Source organism: Oncorhynchus masou, chromosome 11 (assembly GCF_036934945.1).
Source record: "Oncorhynchus masou masou isolate Uvic2021 chromosome 11, UVic_Omas_1.1, whole genome shotgun sequence".
NCBI lineage: Eukaryota > Metazoa > Chordata > Actinopteri > Salmoniformes > Salmonidae > Oncorhynchus > Oncorhynchus masou.
In genome coordinates, this window is record NC_088222.1 from 19964166 (window position 1) to 19989784 (window position 25619).

The following is a 25619-nucleotide window of genomic DNA, read 5'->3' on the forward strand; positions in this document are numbered from 1 at the left end:
CCAACACAACTATCCATGCCTGGGGTAACCTAAGCAGCTACCCATATCAACATCCATCTAATGCTCTACAACTTCTATAAATAACAAGCTAGTTTTGCAGAGAACAAACTATTTCCACCTGCTTTACATCACCAAAAGTGGTGTGTGTATGTGTGTGTGTGTGTGCGTGTGTTGAAATCAGAGCCTAGACATTCTTTATTGTTTGGCAGAAGCCCCTCTGTCATCATAATTGATTACCTCTATCATCCTAAATGATTATTGATCAATTGATCAAGGGCCCTTGTGCTCTCTGGAGGGATGAAATAAAAAGTAATCATCACCACAGCCATTCAATGCCATATTTATGGATAAGGGAACAGGCGAGGCATTCACAATTTATTGAAGTGGGTGAAAAGCAATTGGCAAACAAACACAAAAATCTGTTTGAATTACAAAAACAAGTTGGAAAACAGGAAGCACAAAGGACATGAATCCTTCCTTATCCCTTTCTAATTTAAAACATTCAGGCAACGCTTATTAACTTCTCTGTCATTGAGGGAGGAGTCTTCTTTTTACCTTATTAACAAGAGTTATTTGAGAAACTCTTAGGCTCCATAGGCATCCCAATTCTGATATTGTTTTCACTAATTGGTCTACGGACCAATCAGATCAGCTCTGAAAATAATTTGATGTGAAAAGATCTGATGTCATTGGTCCAAAGACCAATTAGTGGAAAAAATATCAGAATTGGGCTGCCTGTCTAAACACAGCCTTAGTGACCTGCGACAAAAGGGCAACTTCATTCCTGTCTGTACCGTGTACTTAGTCTGAAAGATCAAGTACTCATAGATATTGTAAATGTAATCATTTCGAAATGTATTCCAATGGGTAGTATGAAGATGTAGTGCATAATCCTAAATCATTTAGGCTGCGTTTACACAGACATCTCAATACTGATATTTTGCCACTAATTGGTCTTTATTTTTTTCTCCATTGGAGAAAAGAACAGAATTGGGCAGCATGAGTAAACACAAGCTGTAAAAAAAAAGAATCCTGTTGTTTTTACAGTAACTTACTGGCAGCTAGTTACCTGTATGTTACTGTAAAACTAAAAAAGTACAGTATGTACTGTTAAACCCAAGTTTATTTGGAATTTATGGTAACATATTGTACTTTTCCTTTTACAGTAACTTACTGCCAGGTATAAAAAAACATGTTTACAGTGCAGCATCAGAGGAGCCTTAGGTGCAGAAATGTATGATAAGAACATCAAGTACAGCACTTTGGTTGGTTTGGGTTATGTACAGTATGCCATCCATATCTGGAGCTATCCTGCATATCACAGCTCTGATGTAATTGTACATCAATCACAGTGATCATTCTATGGAAGTACACTATGTGTAAGATATGTCACATTCCATGTAATTGTGACAATCCTGTGTGTTCAACCCACTAACATACTCAGTTATTTATCATTGGATGCATCTGCTGCATTGTTCCTTGTAACATTGCAGTTGTACAACCGTAAAGTTGCTTGTACTGAAAAGAGTTCAGATTTCCTAGGCTGTTGAAAAGACATGATTTGTAGAGGACAACAGTGGAAGTGAAGGGCTGAAATAGTGCAGTTGTTACACTTATCAGTGAGATCATACAGCACTTGATTTAAACGTAATACAGTACAATAAACAGCACCACAGACACATTGGAGCCATACTTATCTAGGACACACTGTACTCAAATCTTGAGTGATTGTATCAGATGCTTGTTTAAATTTTGGGGGGAGATGTGTTAGAAAAGGTACTAACGAGTCTTAGCCCCTCTATACATAAACTCTCAGCCAGTTTTGGGCAAGTCTAGGGGTCAAATATCCCCTCCCCTTCTGAAATTTTAAAGATGTGGGCACCTGCGAAATCGTGATTTGTCCAAATGATCAATGACATAAAATCTGCATACCGGTTCAAAGTTTCTCGTTAGTCGTCAGATCCCACAGCCTGTGGACAGATGCTACTACCATTTACTGTATGTTACGAGCATCTGTCATCGAGAGATTAGAGTTCTTACTTATGCGTAAAGAATTTCACAATGCAATACAATACATACTGTACTGCTCAGGTATAGTAAGTAGGTGGATGAAGTGGATTGAATGAGGCTGAGCAACTTGCTCAACATCCCAAGAGCCTCACATGCTGCCATACCAACACTGAAATGGTTGCATGTTTCATCCCCCCAAAAATCAAGAAACAATACCTTATACAGCTTACACTATAATGATATTGCAAAAGCACGGAAGAAGAACACTGCAATATAACTTTTAAACCCTTCAAGAATCAAGACAAATCTGTCAGGCTTCAACACAAAAAGAGCTGGCACAAAACAAAGATGTAACAGGTAATCTGCAGAGACCATATATTCTTGCAGACTATAGAGTTTGAACAGGAGGACAGCATGAGGAAAGTGCATTAGTCACATGGGTATGTTCTGTCCTCAGAGAGACTACCCAGAGCTCTGATACCACATCACCCTTCAAGTACTGGATTATTGCTTAATGAGTATAATTGTTGAAGCAACGAAAGGTGGCTTTCATTATTTTAAAAGTCAATTCGGTTCATAAAGTCATATTGAGTTAAAAAGACTCCCAAGGGAATATGGTGTAAATGAGGACAAAAACCCACAATTGGGTAAAATTGGCATTCACAGATTGCAGATACTAAAAAGGGCCTAGGTTATCACACACAATATTGAATTCATACAAAAACCACCAAATAGGGTTGTTAAAAAATACAACCGCCAAACTTTGTTTTAATTTATAAATGTATCTTGAAAAATCTTGCATATATTTGAAAATATTACTTTTATAATTTGAAGTGTCGCTAAAGCATTTAGCAGTGTTCTTCTTTGGTTGATTTTGGAAGTTGCATGCAGAGATCTAAAAAATGATTTTGATTATATCATGAACACCATTAGCCTGGCTGACGCGACTCACATGGTACACAGCCGAAAGAGAGCTGTGACACAATGGTCTGGAGAGGAGTCTGTTCGTAAATGCAGTATTTGCGCTGAAATGGGTTGAGCTTTGATTGGTTCCCTCAAAAATGGCTTCTTTCCTGGGGGGTTGAGACCTCACGTTGTTTGGTTTTGAAAATCCAACAGTTGTATTGGAAGGGACGGCGCTCAGGGGCTGTGAGTGGTCGTGCCGACAACATCAAAATAGCCTTTTCATACTGTGAAGTCAGGAGGACTTCGAGTCAGGTGTTAGCCAGACTAGAAAACTAAAAAACATTACAAAACGAACACTGCTAGGTCAAAGGTAGGATGGCAGTCGAATCTATTGACTGCCATCCTACCTTCGTCTTCATAGCTCCCTGCTGACAACATTTGTAGACAGATGAAGAATGTCTTTTATTTCTATTTGTATCATTATCTTTGCTTTTGATGGGCACACGTGCACTGTAGTGTGATAGATCAGATAGGTTAGGAGACCAAGGATATAGTTTCTATGCGTCTCCTCTCCAGCATGGTCAGTAAACAGCTGTTCCATTTCAGACACTTCATTTGGCTTCTGTTGGCATCTTGCACATCATCAGAATCTGCTTCAAGGCTTTCTGAACATCCTCATCCATCTGACCCTGTAAGGAATAAAGTAATGGTGACATAACATTAAAACCACACCTGCAACGTTTAATATAAGATCATATACAGAGTACACAGTATGCATAAGAACATACCTGGACGGCGTATAGGAGATGCATCCTGTAGACGGACACTATCTCATGGTGCTGCCTCTTTGACTCCTATAGTAAAAGAGATGCAGAAACAGGTTAGTGTGTTATTTTTACACATAGCAGACACTCTTATCCAGAGTGCCTTACAGGAGCGATTAGGGTTAGGTGCCTTGCTCAAGGGCACATTGGCAGATTTATCGCCTAGCCGACTCGAACGAGCGACCTTTAGATTACTATCCCAACTCTCCTAACCACTCTAGGCTACCTGCCACCCAATTAGCTAGTGAAATATCCATCAGCTATAAAACCATGTTGAAATTGCTCAGAATTATGAAAGATAACCATCAAAAATGAAGACTGCATATTCAGTCAAACCCCCAGCAGTGACATAGAAAAAACGCATAATCTTCAGTAGACTTTCTAGATCAGCATCTACATTGTCTTTAGTCATAGCTATCTAAGTACTTCCAAAGAAACAGGGTGGTCAATAACTAAGAAGCCGTGTGTACTGCAGCCTGTGAGAAGCAGCCACAGATGGGGAGATACAGCCCGATGGGCACAGACATCAGTTCAACCTCTATTTTAAATGTACATTTAGTTGAGTTGTCAACTAATGTAAATTCAATGTGAAATCAACAAAACATGTCACCATGTAATTGGATTTAGGTTAAAAGATTAAATTCCCTTATGTTGATGACTTTTTGCAAATCCAATCAGTTTTCCACGTTGATTCAATGTCATGACATATAATGTTTTTGTTGAAATGACTTGGAAACAACGTTGATTCAACCAGTTTTTGGCCAGTGGGAGTATGATCCAGTTTGGCCCAGTCCACATGCCTGTGACTCATTATGTCTTAGACCAGAGGAGGCTGCCCTGTATCAGGACATTAGATGTCTTGGCTCTAAAAAACTAAAGATATTGGCTAATCATGACAGTACAGAGATTCACAGTAACTCACCCAACTGTTAGCTTCCAACTGTCTGACAGATGTTCCAGGAAAGCATTTCATTTTAGGAATTTGTGTGAAATGGTATATCCTGTCTTCTGTCTCTGATGCTATCTGAGTGAGGTTGAATGCAGTATACTGATTGTTGGTTGAATAAGCCATATTATATATAGTTTGAATGAGTATGACTTACCCCTAGCTGGTACTGCAGCTGCTTGACTTGCTGCTGTAGGTTGTCCAGCTGCTGCTGCTGCAGGGTCTGCTGTCTCTTGGCTGAGCCTGCACTGTAAGACAGCTGGGATAGGCTGTTTAAGGCATCCTTTAACTTCCCCACCTCTCTCGACAGGTCATCAATCTGAGACACAAACATGGGGATCAATAAAAGTGCTTGGACAAAACCGCTTTTCTATCATAACCAAAGACGAAACAAAATGTCATAAGAAAGCAAAATAGAGGGATACCTCTCTAAACTCTTTAAAGGTCCAATGCAGAGGTTCTCTATCTCAATATAAAATCATTTCTGAGTAGCAATTAAGTACCTGATTGCTTTCAATTAAAATGCTCAAAAAGAAACACAAATTCATTTATTAGCAAAGAGCAATTTCTCAAGCAAGAATTGTCTGAGTGGGGACGGGAAAATTGAAAATGGTCAATTATTGGCATAGGGGTTTGGAACTCTCTTATTGGCCTATTAACTAATTTAACACCTGGTGATGTCACCAGGCAGACCAAAACTCCATCCCACCAACATATAGACTGAAATTATAGGTGGTCTTTTTCAAACAGCTCTTGCACTAAAAGGGCAAAATCAAAATTTTAAGAATTTCAAAGTATTATTCCAATCATAGTGTGGAAATACATATACAACACAGGGAATTCACATGTTTGACTGCACTGTGCCTTTAAGTGTTTCCTTTGCCAAACCAGGGAATTTGCTAGCTATTCATTACCATTGAACATTGTATAAAGCACTCTACCAACAGAAAGCAGTAAATAACAAACCTTCTTATTCTTCTCTCTCTCTGAGCTGACATGTTCCTCCACCAGTTTCTTCAGCTGAACAATTGCATCCTGGGCTTCTCTGAGCTTGGTGCTCAGAGTGTGGTTCTCCTTCTCCCTGCTGATGGCCAGCTCCTGCAGGGCCTCCCTCTCACTCCTCCCCTCCCTCAGTTCTTGCCACGCTGCAGCCGCCTCCAGAGCCATCTCATCCTGCTTCCTCAGGGCCCCCTGGAGGAGCTGCGTCAGGTTGCCCTCCTCCTTCTCCAGGCCCTCTCTCATCTGCTGGTGCTCCAGCCGTGATATAGAATCATCCTTCTCCATGGTCAGTCTGTTCTGTAGGGTGTCCACCTGCAAGGTCCTCTGGGACAGCTGTTGTCGTAGAGCATCTGCCTGGGCCTCCAAGTCCTTGATGGCGCTGCCTAGAGAGGACACCATCTGGGTATGGTCAGATAACGCCACTGACTCCTGAGCCTCAGCCTCCTGCTTCAGGAGGGCAATCTCCTCCAGAGAGGCTGAGTACTTGCTCTGTGTGTCGGCTAGCGATGCCTGCAGCTCCTCTACTCTGCTTCTCAGCATGGCCTGCTCCTTGTCTGGCGAGGCTACAGGGCTGCCAGGCTTAGACTTGACAGCCCGGATCTCCTCCAGATGGTTCCTGGTGGAGCTCAGTTCACTCTTGGCCTCACTGTAGGACTTGGATAGTTCCAGCAGGCGGCGCTGCAGCCCATCGATCACGCTCCCCAGCTCGCCTTTCATCTCCTCAAAGTCTTTAGCTGCAGCCTCCACGGGGACCGTCCCCCTCAGAGCCTCCTGCAGCATCCTGATCTCCTCCTGCGCCTCCTTGTACCGGTCCACCAGCAGGCTCTTCTCCTGATCACCGCTGTCGTCTGCTGCCTTCAGCCTGGCCTCCTGCTCTCTGATCCGGCCTACATCACTCTCCCTCTGCTGCTCTGACTGGGCCAGCTGGGACCTCAGCTCTTTCACTTCCTGCTCCAGAGAGCTTCTCAGTCTCTGGAGCTCTTGCTCTGTCGTTTCAATTCCTCCACCATCTCCTCTTTCAATATGTGCCATGAGGGCCAGCACCTCCTCTCTGGCCTGCTGGTGTTTCTCCTGTGTCTCCGTCAGCTTGGCCTGGAGCTCTGCTAGACTCTCCAGCAGCACCTCCCCCTCCCTCCCTGTCTCCTCCCCCTGCTCAGGTTTGAGCCTGGCATGGAGCGTGCGGTTCTCCTTCTGCGTCTCCTGCAGTTTGGAGTGGACTCTCCCTAGGGTCTCCCTCAGCAGTCGGATCTCCTCCTTGCCTCCCTCCTTCTCTCGCCCCCCACTCTCTTCCTCCTCTTGTCTCACGGAGGAGCTACTGAGCTCCAGGGCAGACCCCTCAGACATGTCCTCCTCCTCCGTCCCCTGGGGCTGGAGCAGGGACTCGCTGGGGGACTTGTGGGTGATGTGGTAGGAGGCATTAGAGTTCATACTGTTGGGGCGGGACGAGTCCTCTTGGCTAACCTCACCTCCCTGGGGTGACGGACGCTTCTACAGAGAGATGTAGATAGAAGGAAATATGAGATGGGGAAAGATAAGTAAACAAGATTTAGTTATTAAGTGGATCTTTCTTAGGTAGAAGGCGTAATTACAGTAAACACCACACAGGGATATCACCATATTTCACCATATTGGGATATCTACGTCCCTGGAATGACAAGTTATATTGAGTATCTGGCTTACCTTGAGTATTTGGGCTAACTGCTGGTTCTCCAGAGACAGAGCTGTAATCTTGGCATGTAGGGCCACTACCAGAGCTGAGTCTGCCTTCCCACCGTCCTCTGCCTGTATCAACACAATTATACAGTTAACATACAATGGTTTGGACCACCAGGGAATATTATGTTAGGAGTTTGGGACATCTCATGAAACTTACATCACACTTCCATTAGCAATATCTGAGGTACATGTAGTAATATTAGTCAACATTTCAGACTGTGTTAAGTAAAGTAGTGCAGCGGGTGGTTAACTTGTACTGTAACTGACTAGATTACAGTGTGGGTTTTTGAGCTGCTGTGCTGTGTAAATGGATTCCAGAGAGAGAGAAATGGGAACGAGAAAGCTAGTGGACTGGGATCAAAGCGGCGCAGGCCAGTGATATTAAAGGCCTGCGCTGTAGATGTAACTCGCCTTGGGCTCCTGACCCGGCTCCGTCTCAGTCTGGCTTATAGTCACAGTCTGGTCCACAATCTGCTTCAGATTCTCAATAGTCTCCAGCAGCATGCACTTCTCCTCATATAGCTTCTCCACCTCCTCCCTCTGAGACATGCCATGCAACTCCCCTTCCTGACAGACAGAGATAGGAGAGGGAAAGAGGAGGGGAAGAGGGAGACAGAGAGCGAGCAAGAAAGTTATTCAGGGAGGGAGGGAGAGCGAGCGAGAAAGTTATTCAGAGAGGGAGGGAGAGCGAGCGAGAAAGAAAGATATTCGGGGAGGGAGGGAGAGCGAGCGAGCGAGAAAGATATGCAGAGAGCGAGCGAGAAAGATATGCAGAGAGCGAGCGAGAGCGAGCGAGCGAGAGAGAGAGAGCAAAACCAACATGAACAAAAGTTGGTGACACAGAAAATAAAACATGATGGAAAACAACCAAATGAGAGGCCTAATAATTGATAAGAAATGTTCTTGATTGTAAGTGCATGTACCTTATAATTAAATATTTTAAATCCACAACTTTTACTGGAGACTGGAGTTTCATTTGGGGTCATGTACGCGGGAGAGTTGGGACTAGACATCTAGAAAGTTTGGAAACATGAATTACATTTCTTATTGTTTACTCCTGCATTCTGCACCATAGACACAGTAATTACTATCTATACATACAAATACACTCACACAGACAGAAAAACAACCCTAATGCAGCACTGAATTCAAGAGTCCTTGAATAAAAGCAGCAGGGTGAGGCTCCGAAAAAAACAAACACGGGAATTCAAACAGAACCCGACAAGGTAAATACATATTATAACGTTTAAGAACTCCATTAAGAGTAAAATGGTACCTGACACAAGCAGGGCTGAGGACCATTCAAAAGGGACCCAAAAAGGAAGACACCAGACAGAAGGGAGACAGACAGACCAAAAACAGACAGGCAGACCAACAGACAGACAGACAGACTGACCGACCAACATGATGACAGACAGACAGACAGACAGACAGACAGACAGACAGACAGACAGACAGACAGACAGACAGACAGACAGACAGATATGCTTTTACCTGCACAGGGCTAATGGGAGGTGGAGGTGCTTTTCGTTTTTTGGGAGTTGTGCTTGGATCGCCACCCAACCTAGCCACTTGATCATGCTGAGGTGTGAGTGAAGGAGTGGGAAGAAAGAGAAGAACAAAAACAGAAGAACGATCCGCAGTTTTTAGTTCAGTAAGTTAGTGAAAGAGAAGAATCATCAAACATTTGGAGAATTTGTGATCAAAGAGAAGGTATTTATTGAGGAGTAACAAGGCCCTGAAGATGTATCTGTTTGGCTATAAGGTGTTATATTCGTGCTCATACATGCTGCTTGAGGTGCATTTCAAAATGAGTCATTACGTAAAAGATTCATAAGGTTTAAACAAAGCTATCCTCTCATTCAAGATAAGGTTGTCAATGATGACGCTACATTGGAAAGAGGTTGGTTTGACTGTCTAATGTGTACTATCCGTTCTGATTAGACTAATAGGTGTAATGTATCACGTTGATATCAAGTTAAATGTGTGTAGGTTCAATGATTAGGAAAAACTGGATGCAGTTGTGAAGCTTGGAAGAAGATAGAAAGATTGCACAAGCTGCCCTAACTTACCTGAGGAGATTTGGGGGACTTTGGGGTGTCTGTGTATAGGAAGGAGAGAGGGGAAGAACAACATTCAAGACACAGCCTGAAGATGGCAGTGTTGGATAAATTCTGCATGACAGGCCAACTGAAAAGTTGCATTTCAAAGCTTGACCACAAGGAGGTCAATGATGTATCTGGGTCGATTATGGAGGAAAGGAAAGAAAAGCCTGAAGTTCTTCTAGTCAAAGCATCTCTCTTTTTATGACTTTACAGAGTGAACAATAGAACAATGCTTCATGTTACAACCATTTACATGCATCCGAAAGCTTGAATTTCATAACTTTCAGTCACCTCAAATGGATTTGAAGGGAAATTAAGTCTGAAGGAGTCTGCTCGAGTGTCTGGTTAATTGCCTCATAGTAAAGCTCAATCAGTACTAAAGACAGTTCCTATCTCACCGCTGTCTGAGTGTGCACTGTGCAACTCGGCAGTGAGGACGGCCCTGATCTCACTGCTGCCAGACAGCTTGGCGTAGTGCAGAACGTCATGACCCAAAGAGTCCACAGCCTGAAGAACAGCTCCTCTCTGGACCAGAACCTCCGCTACAGACATACTGCTGCTCTCACTGGCCAGCATCACTGCTGTCCTGTATCAAACAGTCAGAAATAGTATAATCATCATCATCACAATTACTCATCATTAACATATTCTTCATCATCATCATCATCCTCATCACCATCATTACCATCAACCACAACATCACCATCAGGGTATTATTATGTAATGTGCTTGAAGACACCCCTGTAATGATTAAATTAAGTTATGAAGTAGAATGCACGTGAGATCTGCCAAATGACTCCTTCCCTACCTGCCGTTCTTATCACACGCGTTGATGTCAGCTCCCCAGTCCAGGAGGCTGCTACAAACATCAGCATGGGCGTGTCTGGCGGACAGCAGCAGGGGGCTGAGGCCATCCTGCAGGACACACACACATCATAGTTCACTACCAGTATACTGCATACTGTGTGTACAGATGCCTTGATCATAGTAACACGGAACAGAAGTTTGCATACTGTACTGACATACTGAAGTTCACATAATGTACTATAAAAGGCTCCATGACCTTGTTTCTCGGGAAGTGAAAGGAAGAAGAGGAAGAAGTGGTTGGAATGTAAGCTTTGCAGTACATTCAGCTGGTGTACTCTAGAAGATAGTACATTGTTTGGTCTGCTGCAATGAAAGCATACCATACTAGAAACAAGCTGTTTCAGTCATGTAGTCCATGGCCACAATGCAATTCCAAAGACAACACTATGAGCAGTAACAGGCTGGGCTACATCCTTCAGCATCCTGCTAAAGTAGAAGCATGACTTTATAGCTCCAACCTCCACTGAAACATATGAAAGCAAAGCAGCCAAGTCCTTTTATTGTATCCTCTTGGCACACTGAGTTGGCCATTCTCCCCCACAGCTCAGCGAGAGGGGAAAAGAGAGAAATAAAAACTTACTCTACCCCCCCTCTCTCTCTCTCTACCAGGCAGCCACACACACCCACATACACAAACCCCTCATTACACCTCCACAAACATCCGCCACTTCTCTGACGCACAGACAGTCCTCACTATCAAATAATGCACGCAACACAACACAGTCAGCCAGCCATGTGTTTTTTTTCTGTCTATATTTCTACCTTTCTTTCCCAGGGTTTGGCTTGCCTTATTAACAAGGTTCAGGAAACTGACACCTCATCAAAAGCAGAGTCAGGCAATATCTACAGGCCCAGTCTTCGCTTCACGGAACATTACACACTGCACTGGGCGTTGACTCGTTACTTAACAGGATCATATGGATCTACTGTCTCACTGGTAGATGGAAAATGTTTCAAAATTACATAATAACACTTAAAAGGACAACCATAAACGTGAAATACTAATGGCTGACGCTAGACTTCATACTCAACTTCATAACTTCTACCATAGATTAAAACCAGGAGCCAATTGAAAAATAATTTCACCAATGTACTTTCCCCAGAGACACACCACACATCACAACCCGTAGGTTGAGTGATTTCTCTGGTGATACAGTGAGCTCCAAAAGTAGAGACAGTGACACATTTTGTTTTGTTTTGGCTCTGTACTCCAGCACTTTGGATTTGAAATGATAAAGGAACTATGAAGTTAAAATGCAGATGGTCTGCTTTCATTTGAGGGTATGTTCATCCATATCAGGTGAACCGTTTAGAAATCACAGCACTTTTGTACCTAGTCCCCCCATTTTAGGGGACCAAAAGTATTGGGACAAATTCTCTTATATGTCTATTGAAGTAGTCAAAAGTTTAGGATTTGGTCCCAAATTCCTAGCACACAATGACAACGTCAAGCTTGTGACTCTACAAACTTGTTGGATGCATTTGCTGTTTGTTTTGGTTGTTTTTCATACTATTTTGTGCCCAATAGAAATGAATGGTAAATAATGTATTGTGTCATTTTGGATTCACTTTTATTGTAAATAAGAATAGAATATGTTTCTAAACACTCCTACATGAATGTGGATGCTGCCAAGACTAGGGAAAGTCCTGAATGAACTATGAATAATGATGAGTGAGAAAGATGCAGACGCACAAATACATGGATAATAACTTGTCAAATGTGCTGACAACCAGCCATGTCCACGTGGTGAGGCTTCTGACAGCCAGGTGTGAGAACACTGACAGCTCTTAAACACCAAGAATGACCTCCGATGATTCTTGGTGTATAAAATGGAACCTTCAGAGCTGCTTAAAGGGGGGCTGAACTTCCTGATTTAGCATCGGTTTCAATTCTCCTCATTGGGAAATGCGACTGAGAACGAGATTTGGGTTTTGGAGGCGTGCTTTGATGTGGGTATCTTGTGTGTTTGTTTGAAAGTGAGAAGCGTTTGTACTTTCACTCCACCAAAACAGTACACAGTTACAGTCACTCATCCTTCTAGATAACTTGAAACAGTCTAACCAGGTCTTGTCTGGAAGTAGCCTAGACTAGCTAGCAAGCTAGCCAAATTCTTTTGCCAATTAGATTCAGCCGGTCAGTGTGCAACCGTGGCAAAAGTTGGTTTGACTTTGGATAGCCTGTCTGTAGGGTCAGTTAGAGAATGTCAATAAATTATACAATAAAAATTGGACAATTATTTCATATTGCACACCTTTTTGTTGTCTTATTTGTATATGAATTCCTACAATTTATAGTTGTTTGTGGATTTTATGTCATTGAAATGTGGAGCTATTGATAGTTTCAAATGTTGTCCCATTTATATTGTATAATTTACAAATGGTCCGTAACTATCCCCTCTGCATTGTGATCGGGTGGCGTGCAGCTGTGCTCCAAACTGATGATTAGTTGGGTGTTGCAATCTGTGGGAATTTGGGTAGGATTTAAATAAAAACCAACCTAAGGAAAACTGCTACGGTACCATTCATTCTGACATACATTTTAAAAAAACTAATTATCTCGCAAATCTCAGTTTTGGACGATACTGAATTTATGACCAAAATTATCTTAAGTACACTTTGTAGTCAATTTGAACACTAGAATAAAAGTTTCTGACTCATATCGACGCAACATAAGCAGTCATCAAAAGGAGAAGTTGCTTACTATGTTCAGACCACACAGTTTCCACCTCATACCTTATTCTTATTCACTGGAATGACCTTTGGTAAATAACATGGGAATCTTTTCAGACCACACTGTACAGTTTTAATAAGTGTTTGTATGTCTGTAGGTGAGAGGACAAAATCAACCTTGGTAGGAAAGAGGAAACATTACTAGCCATTGTGTGCATGTCACGTTCTGACCTTTATTTCCTTTGTTTTGTCATTATTTAGTATGGTCAGGGCGTGAGTTGGGGTGGGCAGTCTATGTTTGTTTTTCTATGATTTGGGTATTTCTATGTTTCGGCCTAGTATGGTTCTCAATCAGAGGCAGGTGTCATTAGTTGTCTCTGATTGAGAATCATACTTAGGTAGCCTGGGTTTCACTGTGTGTTTGTGGGTGATTGTTCCTGTCTCTGTGTTTGCACCAGATAGGGCTGTTTTGGGTTTTCACGTTTCTTGTTTTGTTGTGTTTATCTTTGAATTAAACATGAATCAGAATAACCACGCTGCACTTTGGTCCGCCTCTCCGTCAATGGAAGAAATCCCTTACAGTGCAGGTGTGACAAATATGACATTTGACACTCCTGGAGAATCTAAATGGGGATAGGAAATATGTCAGAGTCCACTGGAAATGTGTCAGACTTGCTTAATGGTACACTACTAACATATATCACAAAGGGTACAGCTATTATGCGGGTTTCTAAGGATTTATATGCCAAAAAAACAAAGCTCTGGCAGCCACAGAGCGTGACTGTTTTCATACTCTCGCAGTCTGGGGGATGAGAAATAGGTGGTCTGTACCTCATGCCTAAATAAAGCCACAGGATGGCATCTGTGATTGAGGCCAGCGGAGCAGAGGCTGTCTGCCAGGGCCCAGGAAACCTATGTAACAATCTGACATTTAAGCCATGTGTAATCTCAGCACTCAGCAAAGTGCACCACAGAGAGCTGTGGCTAAGGCTGTCTGGCCTGACACACAGAACTGTGGCTAAGGTTGTCTGGCCTGACACAGAGAGCTGTGGCTAAGGCTGTCTGGCCTGACACAGAGAGCTGTGGCTAAGGCTGTCTGGCCTGACACAGAGAGCTGTGGCTAAGAAGGAGAGGGTTAATCATGAAGGAGTGGGTACAGGGTCCTAGCAAAGCCACAATGTTACATTCATTACAGGGCCTTTGGAAAGTATTCAGACCCATTTACTTTCCCCACATTATGTTATGTTACAGACTTTTTCTAAAATGGATTCAAATATATATATAATCCTCAGCAATTTACACACAATAGCCCCCCATAATGACAAAGCAAAAACTGTTTCGAGGCACAGATCTGGGGAAGGGTACCAAAACATCTGCAGCATTGAAGGTCCCCGAGAATACAGTGGCCTCATCATTCTTAAATGGAAGAAGTTTGGAACCACCAAGACTCTTCCTAGAGCTGACCGCCCGGCCAAACTGAGCAGTTGGGAGAGAAAGGCTTTGGTCAGGGAGGTGAGCAAGAACCCGATGGTCACCCGATGGTTTCCCATCTTCCTCTGTGGAGATGGGAAAACCTTCCAGAAGGACAACCATTTCTGCAGCACTCCACCTATCAGGCCTTTGTGGTAGAGTGGTCAGACGGAAGCAACTCCTCAATAAAAGGCATGTGACAGCCCGCTTGGAGTTTGCCAAAAGGCACCTAAAGACACTCAGACCATGAGAAACAAGATTCTCTGGTCTGATTAAAAAAATATTGAACTATTTGGCCTGAAAGCCAAGCGCCAGATCTAGAGGAAACCAGGCACCATCCGTACGGTGAGGAATGTTGGTGGCAGCATCATGCTGTGAGGGTGTTTTTCAGCGGCAGGGACTCGGAGACTAGTCAGGATCGAGTGAAAGATGAATGGAGCACAGTACAGAGAGATCCTTGATGAAAACCTTCTCCTGAGCACTCAGGACTTCAGACTGTGGAGAAGGTTCACTTTTCAACAGGACAACGACCCTTAGCACACAGCCAAGACAACACAGGGGTGGCTTCGGGACAAGTCTCTTGAGTGTCTGTGAGTGGCCCAGCCAGAACCTGGACATGGACTAGATTGAACATCTCTGAAGAGACCTGAAAATAGATGTGCAGCAACACTCCCCATCCAACCTGACAGAGCTTGAGAGGACCTGCAGAGAAGAATGGGAGAAACTCCCAAAATACAGGTGTGCTAAGCTTGTAGCGTCATACTGAAGAAGACTCAAGGCTGTAATCGCTACCAAAGGTGCTTCAACAAAGTGCTGAGTAAAGGGTCTGAATACTTATGTAAATGTAATATTTCCGTTTTTCTATTTTAATAAATGATCAAACATTTCTAAAAACCTGTGGTTGTTATGGGGTATTATGTGTAGATTGAGGGGGGAAAAAAACAATTTAATCAATTTAGGAATAAGGCTGAAACGTAACAAAATGTGGAAAAAGTCAAGGGGTCTGAATACTTTCTGAAGACACCGTATGTATGTGTGTGTCCCACTTGCAAGTGAAAGGCATGAGTGACTACACCTCATCACCATCCTGTATAATACTGAGATACTTCTGTCTCTGTGTGTTGTACCGGTACGTTGACATGAACATGGTTTACAGGCAACCACACTATAAACATCCACTCCTCCATAACCGTGAATGTTTAAGAACTCTATGTGTGACAAGGACATTTTGTGGGGACATTTTGCTGGTCCACATGGAAAAAGGCTATTTTAGGCTCAGAGTTTAGGGTTTGGGTTATAATTAGGGTTCGAACTATGGTTAGGTTTAGGGGTTAATGTTCGGGATAAAGGGATAATTAGTCAATTAAGCCCGTTATCTACTTACCCAGTGGATACCATTTGTATGTCTCTGCGTGCAGTTTGAAGGGAGTTTCTAACTAGCATTAGCACGATGACTGGAAGTCTATGGTAACTGCTAGCATGCTAGTAGATACCAAAAACTGCCAGTCATTGCGCTAACGCTAGTTTGCTTTGGCCCGCGAAACTACCTCTAACTTCCTTCATACTGGACGCAGAGACTTACAAATGGTATCCAATAGTTCATCAGACTATGGGGAAGTAGATAAAGGGCTTAATTTTCAAAATCCCGAAGTAACCCCTTATGGTTAGGGTTTAGGGAAAGTAGGATTTTGAATGGGAATAAATGGTTTGGTCCCCACAAGGATAGTAAAACAAATATATGTGTGTGTGTATGCATTTCCACAGTACATAAGCTACAGCTCATCCCACTGAATGTGAAATGCAGCCAAATTACATTCTTTGACCTGACCTTGCTGACGACAGTCTCCATCACCTTCTAGTGTTCTACGTCACACATACTCTGTAAAGTTACAAAACCTCTCAACAAGGATACCTACTGCTCCCTATCTCCCGCCCCAACTGTTTCTCTGTCTGAACAGCAGGCTCTGCCCACACAGCTAAAGTATCTCTGTTCAGATGGCATCAAAGCCCATTTATACCTGATGGATAGATCACACTGTGGCGCACTACACAATTACACTTGATTGTTTCTGAGAGACAATTTTGATTGCAGCAATTGCTCTCTGACAGAGACACAACACAGTCATTTTGTGTGTTTACCATCTAGAAGATTCAGACATGATAACAAGCTCACAGTAATGAAGACGTGTCCGGCTTTGAGTGGGGCAAGAAAACAATGGACTTAAATGCTCTGACTGGTGTGTGACTCCCTTTCAGGACCCTCCAGAGCCCAGTGTTCAGAATAACAGTGTTCATTGCTATTTTAGAACCAGGGAGGATAGATAAGAACCCACAGATTGATTGGAGAGGGTTTTTTCATCTACATTACAGCACCCAAGTGCTTATTCTTATACTTCTGCAACAAAAGTTAACATCTTTGATTGTGCCAAATGGATTCCTTTGTTAACAAAATAGTTTTCTAATTCCCATCTTGTTGTGTGTATAATTTTCTCTCAGGTGTTATAAACTTGGTAATGCAGGATTTGAGAAACGTTTAAAACAATCAAGTATTGAGGATTGTATGTAACACGAACCCTCACTAAAGGAAGAGTAGGATTCTCTATGGCAGATTTTAATCAGAGGTTCTGAATGTGCTGTATTGGTTATTTAAGCAATAAGGCCTGAGGGGGTGTGGTATATGGCCAATATAACAAGGCTAAGGCTGTTCTTATGCATGACGCAACGCGGAGTGCCTGGACACAGCCCTTAGCCATGGAATATCCTCTCTGTGCACCGAACCAGTCAGCGGGATTATATTCGACAACATACGGTGATCGATACATAAATAGTCATGTTAAACATTCATGAAAATACAAGTGTCTTACATGTTTCGAAAGCCTAGAATCTTGCTAATCCAACTGCGTTGTCAGATTTAAAAAAGGATTTACTGCGAAAGAATACGATGCGATTATCTGAGGACAGAGCCCCATAAAAAAATGATTTCAACCAGCACAGGCGCAACAAAATCACAAATTGCAATAAAATAAATTTGTACCTTTGACGATCTTCCTCTGTTTGCAATCCCAATGCTCATTGTTACACAATGAATGGTCTTTTGTTTGATAAATTTAATTTTTATAGCCTAACACTAAATATTTTGTGAACTGCTTGTGTCGTGAATTCCGTCTCATTCAATTTTTGACGACACAGTCGCTGTAAATACACACACTAAACGTGACTTTATCCAGTCATGTTTGGTTTCATTGCAATCAACTGGTTGTTTGTAACACAACCAAACACGATGGGTCGTTTCGCGGGACGTATTGACTGAAAGAAACCGATTTGCAGACAACAAGTAATGACATCATTGTGCACCAATGATATGACCGCTGTTTCGTTGATTGACTATATTTGAACCCAATGACCACTGATCGTCTTGAAATCTAGCTTGGTCAATAGCCAATAAGCTGAGGTAAACGGCAATATGTAATGGTTATGTGTTGGAAGACCAACCCATGTAGTAAACTCCGGCGTAAAGAGGGTCATTCGCCATTGAAGATTCATACTGGAAGAAGCCACACATGTTACGCACAGCACTATTTTGGTAAAGCGCATCTTCAGCTGTTTATACATCAATCAGTATGGCGACAAAGTCAGGGAAAGCTAAATCTAAGTCTAGATATACAGATGTACACACAATTTTAGAAGAAATTGATCGGGAAAGTGAGACAGATTGTTGGAGGACGATTCATTTAGCTAGCATAGCTTTGATTCCCAAATGGAGGAATATTTGAACGGAGAGGACATCGTTTTGGACTGGTAAGTTTGAAATTAATAATCTAAAATATTATTTGTGATTTTTAAATTTTTTAGTCGCAATATATAAAAATGTAATGAAATGTGTAAAGTACACGTTGGCTATACATTGTGGGTGGGGGTATGTTTGTATGTATGTGTATGACCCATGGCCTATGTTTATATGTATGTGCATGACCCATAGCCTATGTTTGTGTGTGTATATATACATATTGTGGATTAGAGGGAGCATGGCCGAGATGCGTGTGTCTGCCGCTCCATCCCACCCCCACATGAAATAGCCTATTTGAGGCTGTTGGGGGAGGGCAGGCCCACAACAATGGCCGAAGTGAAATGGAGACAGTAGATACAGCTGGTCTGTCATAATATAATAGAGACAGTAGATCTAGCTGAAATGTCATAATATAAAATAGACATATCTAGCTGGTCTGTCATAATATAAATGAGACAGTAGATCTAGCAGGTCTATAATAATATATTCAACCTTATGTTACCTGTACTCTATATATATCTGTTTATTATACCTGTTGATACAGGGCTCATATGTGAAACTATTCTAACTGAACATTTTCTTTCACAGTGACACTGACTCTGAATGGGAGCCCCCAGTGACAAGGTGTCCATCACCCACTGAAGCTGGTTCATCCAGCCGGACACCTGTTGTCTCAGCGCTACTGGGGCATGGACGGCAAAAAATGTCTCCATTCCAACTGCAATAAAGGACTACAACAAGAGCATGGGAGGTGTGGACCTGTCAGATGCGCTGATAGGCTATTACAATGTTATCCATAAGACGATGAAAGACGATGAAATTCATCCTACACCAGGAATTCGCCAAGAGCTGTGGAAAGCCCCCCATCTCACAGCTAGCCTTCAGAAGAGCTGCTCATCAAGGAGCTTGCTGACTACAGTACCACAGCACCACTGCACCATGTTCTGGCTCCTCTACCGCTGTCCCTTCTGCTCCTGCCACAAGTGGTGTTCATCTGCCCAAATGTATTTCTGCATCACCTGCACTACATGCTTGGTGACCCTTTGCTTTACAGCAGAAAGAGACTGCTATGGCACCTGGCATCAGCAGCACAATATTGTGTAGAGGACTGAGGGTCTTTCCAAATATTGAAAGTGCTATTTTGTAAATGTATATATATATATTTTCATGTTTTTTCTCCATTTTGGGAGGGGGGAGGGGGGTGTTAGAATACCATTTTGGTATTTTGTATATAGTTATTCCATTCAAAATGTATAACTTCACCAATTTGGCCACTTGGGTACATTTGGGCAACTTGTGTGGGACACCTGGGTGACTTCATGATAAATGTCATGTAGCACACTCATTTTGGAAGTTATCATTCTGAAACTTTGGCACAGGTACCGTTGCCCTCTTATGATTTTCACTGAAGTTGTCCCCATCATCCTATCTGAATGTTTGTTTTGTCTTGTTCATTTTAAAGATGATGATACAACAATTAAAATAAGAAATTTATGTTTTTTTCATTGTATTATCTAAACCAGATCTATTGTGTTATATTCTACTACATTCAATTCACATTTACACAAACTTCCGAGTTTGTTCTTTCAAATGAAACCAAGAATATGCATATCTTTGGTTATGGGCCTGAGCTACAGGCAGTTAGATTTGGGTATGTCTTCAGGCTGAAATTGAAAATAGTAGGGGGGTAGCTGTAAGAGGATATTGGCCATATATCACAAACCCCCGAGGTGCGTAATTGCTATTATAAACTGGTTACCAACTTAATTAGAGCAGTTAAGTTAAAATAAATATTTTGTCGTACCTGTGGTATACAGTCTGAATATACCCTGGCTGTCAGCCAATCAGCATTCAGGGCTCAAACCACCCAGTTCAAGTTATACATTCTTAAACATGTATCTCCATTGTAGATTACTGGATCAGAATAACTGTAAAAAATAAAAACATAAAAGTCCACACAGCTCTTTACAAGACCCCTGTGCTGCAATTAATGTAATTGGGAAAAAAGCATGGGCATTTTTAGATGTCAATGAATGTGTGCTGGGAGAGTTGGTCAGTGAAGCTGGCGAGAGGGAGGGAGACATCTTGAACAGCAGGGATGTGGCCTCACACATCCCAAAGAGGAGCTGAAAGAAACCACAGACATGTAACCTCGCCCGAATGGAGACCACAAGTTCGCTGCTACTAGGGCTGACCCCATTTAGTCGGCTGGTCAATTGTTTGGTTGATAGGCAGTTGGTCAACCGAGATTGTAAAATCTATTCCGGAGAGGACTGCGCAAAGAGGTCCAGATGGAGTTGGCGTGTCAGGAGGACATCCTTGGATGCAGTCATCGCGATGGCCATCCGTCTCGATAACCTTCTTCGGGAGCGCCAGTGCTCACCTCCCTCCTTTGTCCATCCAGAGAGAGAGAGCCTGAATCCATGAAGATAGGGTCCACACACCTCCCTGCAGCAGAGCTGCGTCGAATGGGAGACAGCTGGGGCTCTGCACATATAGTGATAAGGAGGGGCACCAACTCCAGCGATGTTCGGTGCGTCCCAGCCCGGGATCCATAAGAGCAGAGGGGCGGTCATCTGATCATCCGACTCCCAGGAAAGGCATAAGTACTCCGTCATCATCATTTTCCGAAAGACCGCTCCTGGTTCCCATTTCACTGGTTGGGTGTCCCACATGTGTTGCGTCTACCGCTCTAGTGGATTCCGGTGCAGCAGGGAACTTCATCGACCAGGCCCATGTCTCCTTCATGAAACTCTCCTCGTACCCACTCTCCTCTCCTCTTCCGGTCCTCGCTCTGGATAATCAACCAGTGGGATCCGGCATTATCACCCACGTCACAGCACCACTCACCTTCACCATGGGATCCATGCACCAGGAGAGCCTTCCCTTCCTCATCATCACCGCACCAATGCACAAAGTCCTGCTCGGCCTCCCGTGGCTCCTTCGTCATAATCCCACCATCTCCTGGTTGAGGACAGAAATAACCAACTGGTCACCCGGATGCCAGAAGACCTGTTTTCCCTTGTTTTGCGGTTGAGAATCCTGTGGTTACCCTCCAGCCCGACATCCCGGAGGTTTACCAGGATCTTCAGGAGGTTTTCTCCAAGACTCAAGCCACCTGTCTCCCTCCTCATCGCCCCTGGGACTGTGCATCGACTTTCTAAAAGGCTTGGCGATGCTGCGCAGCTGCGTCTACCCTCTCTCGGTGGCTGAGACAGAGGCCATGGAGGAGTACATGCAGAAGGCTCTCCAACAGGGGTTGGCACACATAATACCCATGCAAGGCATGCTCCTATACCCTCCTTTTTTCTTGATTTCCAGTAGTTTCCACAACTAAGTCAAATGTCTTCCACAGATCTGACTTCCACTTTCCCTCCTGAGCAACCAGTAAACATTTGCCCATTTCAAGTTTCTTTTTCACATGCTCCGCATCCATTTTGCTGTCGTGTCAATGGTTTCAATGTGTTACTGTTTTTGAGAGTTTGTAATAATCCATTTACTGATGTCAGGCCCTATTGGTCACATACATGCGATGGTTAACATGTTTCACGTAAAGAGAGCAAGGGTTGAGGGAATAGGGAATGTTTTTCCTAAAAAAAATAGGGATTTCGGAAACAGAACTTTTCAGTCAGAAACAAATAAGAAACTAAATGGCTGAAATGATGTTGCAGCTTTAGCATGGACAACGCAATACACTTGCTGTGCTGTGGTGCCTTTTCGCTGCAGTAGGGAGGAGAGCGAGACAACGTGCGCCAGTCACACAGTAATTTGCTGTAATTTTTTAAAACAGTGTGAACATTGGGCTATTTCTTGAGTCATTTGTGTGTCTTAATTATTTAATCAAACAGTGTGCTTAAAGCATCATACAAGCATATGTAGGCAATTTTATTCAAACACATAGGGTGTGTCTGTCTATATATGGACACATAAGTTTCAACATTTCAACCAATCGATTGGTCGAGAGACAGGATAACTCTCGGTCAACAAAGTTTTTTTTAGTCGGGGACGCAGCCCAGCTACCACAACACAAATACGCAATGCATGCCTCTCACACACAGCAAACCCACATCACACACACAGTTAACACCACAATAACATGACATCAACCAAAGAAACACACACTCACATGCACACCCCCACACAGTAAGTCAGAGGATGTTAGTTTGTTTGTCATGTTTAAAGCACAGCAGAACCAGAACAATAGGACTACTGCATGCTGCATTTATGTGGAAGTATTTTCCCTATTTCTTTAGTTTGAGTTGAAGACCTTCAAAGAAGCCCTATACAAACAATAACTTGAACTGAATGAGGGAACTGGACTGTATCTGATTGAATGGCATACATACCATGTCTCTGACGTTCACTGGACACTTGTGCTCACATAAGGTTTGGACAATCACAATGTTTCCACTGGCAGCTGAGGGAGAAAATGAAATAATCATTTGAACACCTAAAATGCCTTGTCTACCATGGAGTTATATATGGCACTAATACAAAACAACATATTTTGATCTCCCACAGGAGCCAGGCATGACTACTTATCTAGCCGTTCATTGCCTGAATAGAACTCCACTGTGTCCAACATGGTGGAATTATCCTACAGTTGTTCATAGCTGGAAGTTGGGACCCTGGAGATAATTAGGCAGAACCTGGCAATAGAGAGTCTCCTGTGTAATTGATATGGTCCTTTATACAGTTCTCTTTGATCCAGGTCTTTCATCCAAAGATAAAAGCATCCCCTGCCGGCTGAAAGCTCTCTAAAATGGTAGCAAACTCTTCAGTATGCCTCCAATTTCACAAACACTAACAACTGGAACAGCTGTATCTGTATCGAATATCTGTCTAACTAAGTGGCCTATTCATTGACTAGTGTCACAGTGAGTGTACAGCGAAAGATGTTCTTCTTTGAGCCATTCAAGAGTACAGTACATGTATGGTTCACTCCAGGCTTAGAAACATTCCTGTCATCTACTGTACGGAGACACATAATGGGTAGTCTGGTGTTAGAGCTGCAGCTAATCTTCGGTAATCATCAGCAGGCCTTTTAGCTGAGGTACAGCAGGGTGCAATTGATGGATGGTCAGATAGATTGGTACTGTCATAGTTGCAGCTGGAGGACCACAACAGAAAGAGGGGAATGGGGATCAGGTGCTTAGTAGATACGCTATCTGCTGCTTTGCGCCTAAGAAGAAGAATCATTGTGACGTATTATCCTCCTAGTTTGATGGATGTCAATTTAAGTAATACAAATTAATCTAATTTCAGGTTGAATCTTTAATTATTGGCTAAATTACAATTTCCCAGCCATACCTTTTCATACCTTTATGTAGGCATTATAGAGCCCTTAATCATAGGTATAACACTCATTAAGTTATATCTAACCAAGTCTTACCTGCGTGGTGAAGGGCTGTCTTCCCTGAGCAGTCCAGAGTATCCAACACACATTTACTCTGGTGGGAAAACACAGGTTTATGTCAACATCTATATGACCATATTATTTCTTTATCACTGTGATGGTTGATCTGAAAAATGTGACTGAGCCTTAATGAACTGTGTTTGCTAAGAGTATGTCAGATGTTTTTGAGATGCATGTCAAAAATGTTATAAATTGATTGGCATTTTAATGAGGGAAATAAGTATTTGACTCAATCAGAAATATTTCTGGCTCCCAGGTGTCTTTTATACAGGTAACGAGCTGAGATTAGGAGCACACTCTTAAAGGGAGTGCTCCTAATCTCAGTTTGTTACCTGTATAAAAGACACCTGTCCACAGAAGCAATCAATCAATCAGATTCCTAACTCTCCACCATGGCCAAGACCAAAGAGCTCTCCAAGGATGTCAGGGACAAGATTGTAGACCTACACAAGGCTGGAATGGGCTACAAGACCATCGCAGCTTGGTGAGAAGGTGACAACAGTTGATGCGATTATTCGCAAATAGAAGAAACACAAAAGAACTGTCAATTTCCCTCGGCCTGGGGCTCCATGCAAGATCTCACCTTGTGGAGTTGCAATGATCATGAGAACAGTGAGGAATCAGCCCAGAACTACACGGGAGGATCTTGTCAATGATCTCAAGGCAGCTGGGACCATAGTCACCAAGAAAACAATTAGTAACACACTACGCCGTGAAGGACTTAAATCCTGCAGCGTCCGCAAGGTCCCCCTGCTCAAGAAAGCACATATACATGCCCGTCTGAAGTTTGCCAATGAACATCTGAATGATTCAGAGGACAACTGGGTGAAAGTGTTGTGGTCAGATGACACCAAAATGGAGCTCTTTGGCATCAACTTAACTCGCTGTGTTTGGAGGTGGAGTAGTGCTATCTATGACCCCAAGAACACCATCCCCACCGTCAAACATGGAGGTGGAAACATTATGCTTTGGGGGTGTTTTTCTGCTAAGGGGACAGGACAACTTCACCGCATCAAAGGGACGATGGACGGGGCCATGTACCATCAAATCTTGGGTGAGAACCTCCTTCCCTCAGCCAGGGCATTAAAAATGGGTCGTGGATGGGTATTCCAGCATGACAATGACCCAAAACACACGGCCAAGGTAACAAAGGAGTGGCTCAAGTAGAAGCACATTAAGTTCCTGGAGTGGCCTAGCCAGTCTCCAGACCTTAATCCCATAGAAAATCTGTGGAGGGAGCTGAAGGTTCGAGTTGCCAAACGTCAGCCTCGAAACCTTAATGACTTGGAGAAGATCTGCAAAATCCCTCCTGAGATGTGTGCAAACCTGGTGGCCAACTACAAGAAACGTCTGACCTCTGATTGCCAACAAGGGGTTTGCCACCAAGTACTAAGTCATGTTTTCCAGAGGGGTCAAATACTTATTTCCTTCATTAAAATGCAAATCAATGAATAACATTTTTGACATGCGTTTTTCTGGATTTTTTTGTTGTTATTCTGTCTGTCACTGTTCAAATTAACCTACCATTAAAATTATAGACGGATCAATTCTTCCTCAGTGGGCAAACGTACAAAATCAGCAGGGGGATCAAATACTTTTTACCCTCACTGTACCACAGTTATGTCATGCTGAATAATACTAACTAACAACAGTTCATGCACAGATAATGTGTTCTTAATATCTGAACAACACAAAAATACCTGAACTACAATAGGACTTGAACCAGCTGTCCACTGTACTGTACTGTACTGTTTTCCACAAGCTATAAATATTGCTCCTGCAGAAGCCTTTTATAGTGTTATTTTATGTATGGCTAAACTGAGGTCATATCAGGGTTGTGTGGAAGATAGAGAGGGGTTCACGTGTTAGATCAGCAGATACAATGCCTTGCGAAAGTATTCGG

General features: G+C 42.9%; 1 protein-coding gene across 1 annotated transcript in view; it reads right to left on the bottom strand.

Annotated features, from left to right (window-relative positions):
- Positions 1-360: 360 nt before the first annotated feature.
- LOC135548284 (ankycorbin-like) overlaps positions 361-25619 on the bottom strand; it is an 87183-nt gene continuing 61924 nt past the window's right edge. The window contains exons 6-18 of the mRNA XM_064977728.1: positions 23693-23750; positions 22647-22717; positions 10315-10421; positions 9905-10092; positions 9474-9502; positions 8896-8982; positions 8325-8414; positions 7813-7968; positions 7366-7467; positions 5653-7173; positions 4844-5005; positions 3705-3770; positions 361-3605 (exon numbers count right to left, since the gene is read on the bottom strand). Coding sequence (XP_064833800.1) covers positions 3528-3605; positions 3705-3770; positions 4844-5005; positions 5653-7173; positions 7366-7467; positions 7813-7968; positions 8325-8414; positions 8896-8982; positions 9474-9502; positions 9905-10092; positions 10315-10421; positions 22647-22717; positions 23693-23750 — 2715 coding nt within the window. The 3' untranslated portion in view covers positions 361-3527. The remainder of the gene's footprint in view (positions 3606-3704; positions 3771-4843; positions 5006-5652; positions 7174-7365; positions 7468-7812; positions 7969-8324; positions 8415-8895; positions 8983-9473; positions 9503-9904; positions 10093-10314; positions 10422-22646; positions 22718-23692; positions 23751-25619) is intronic.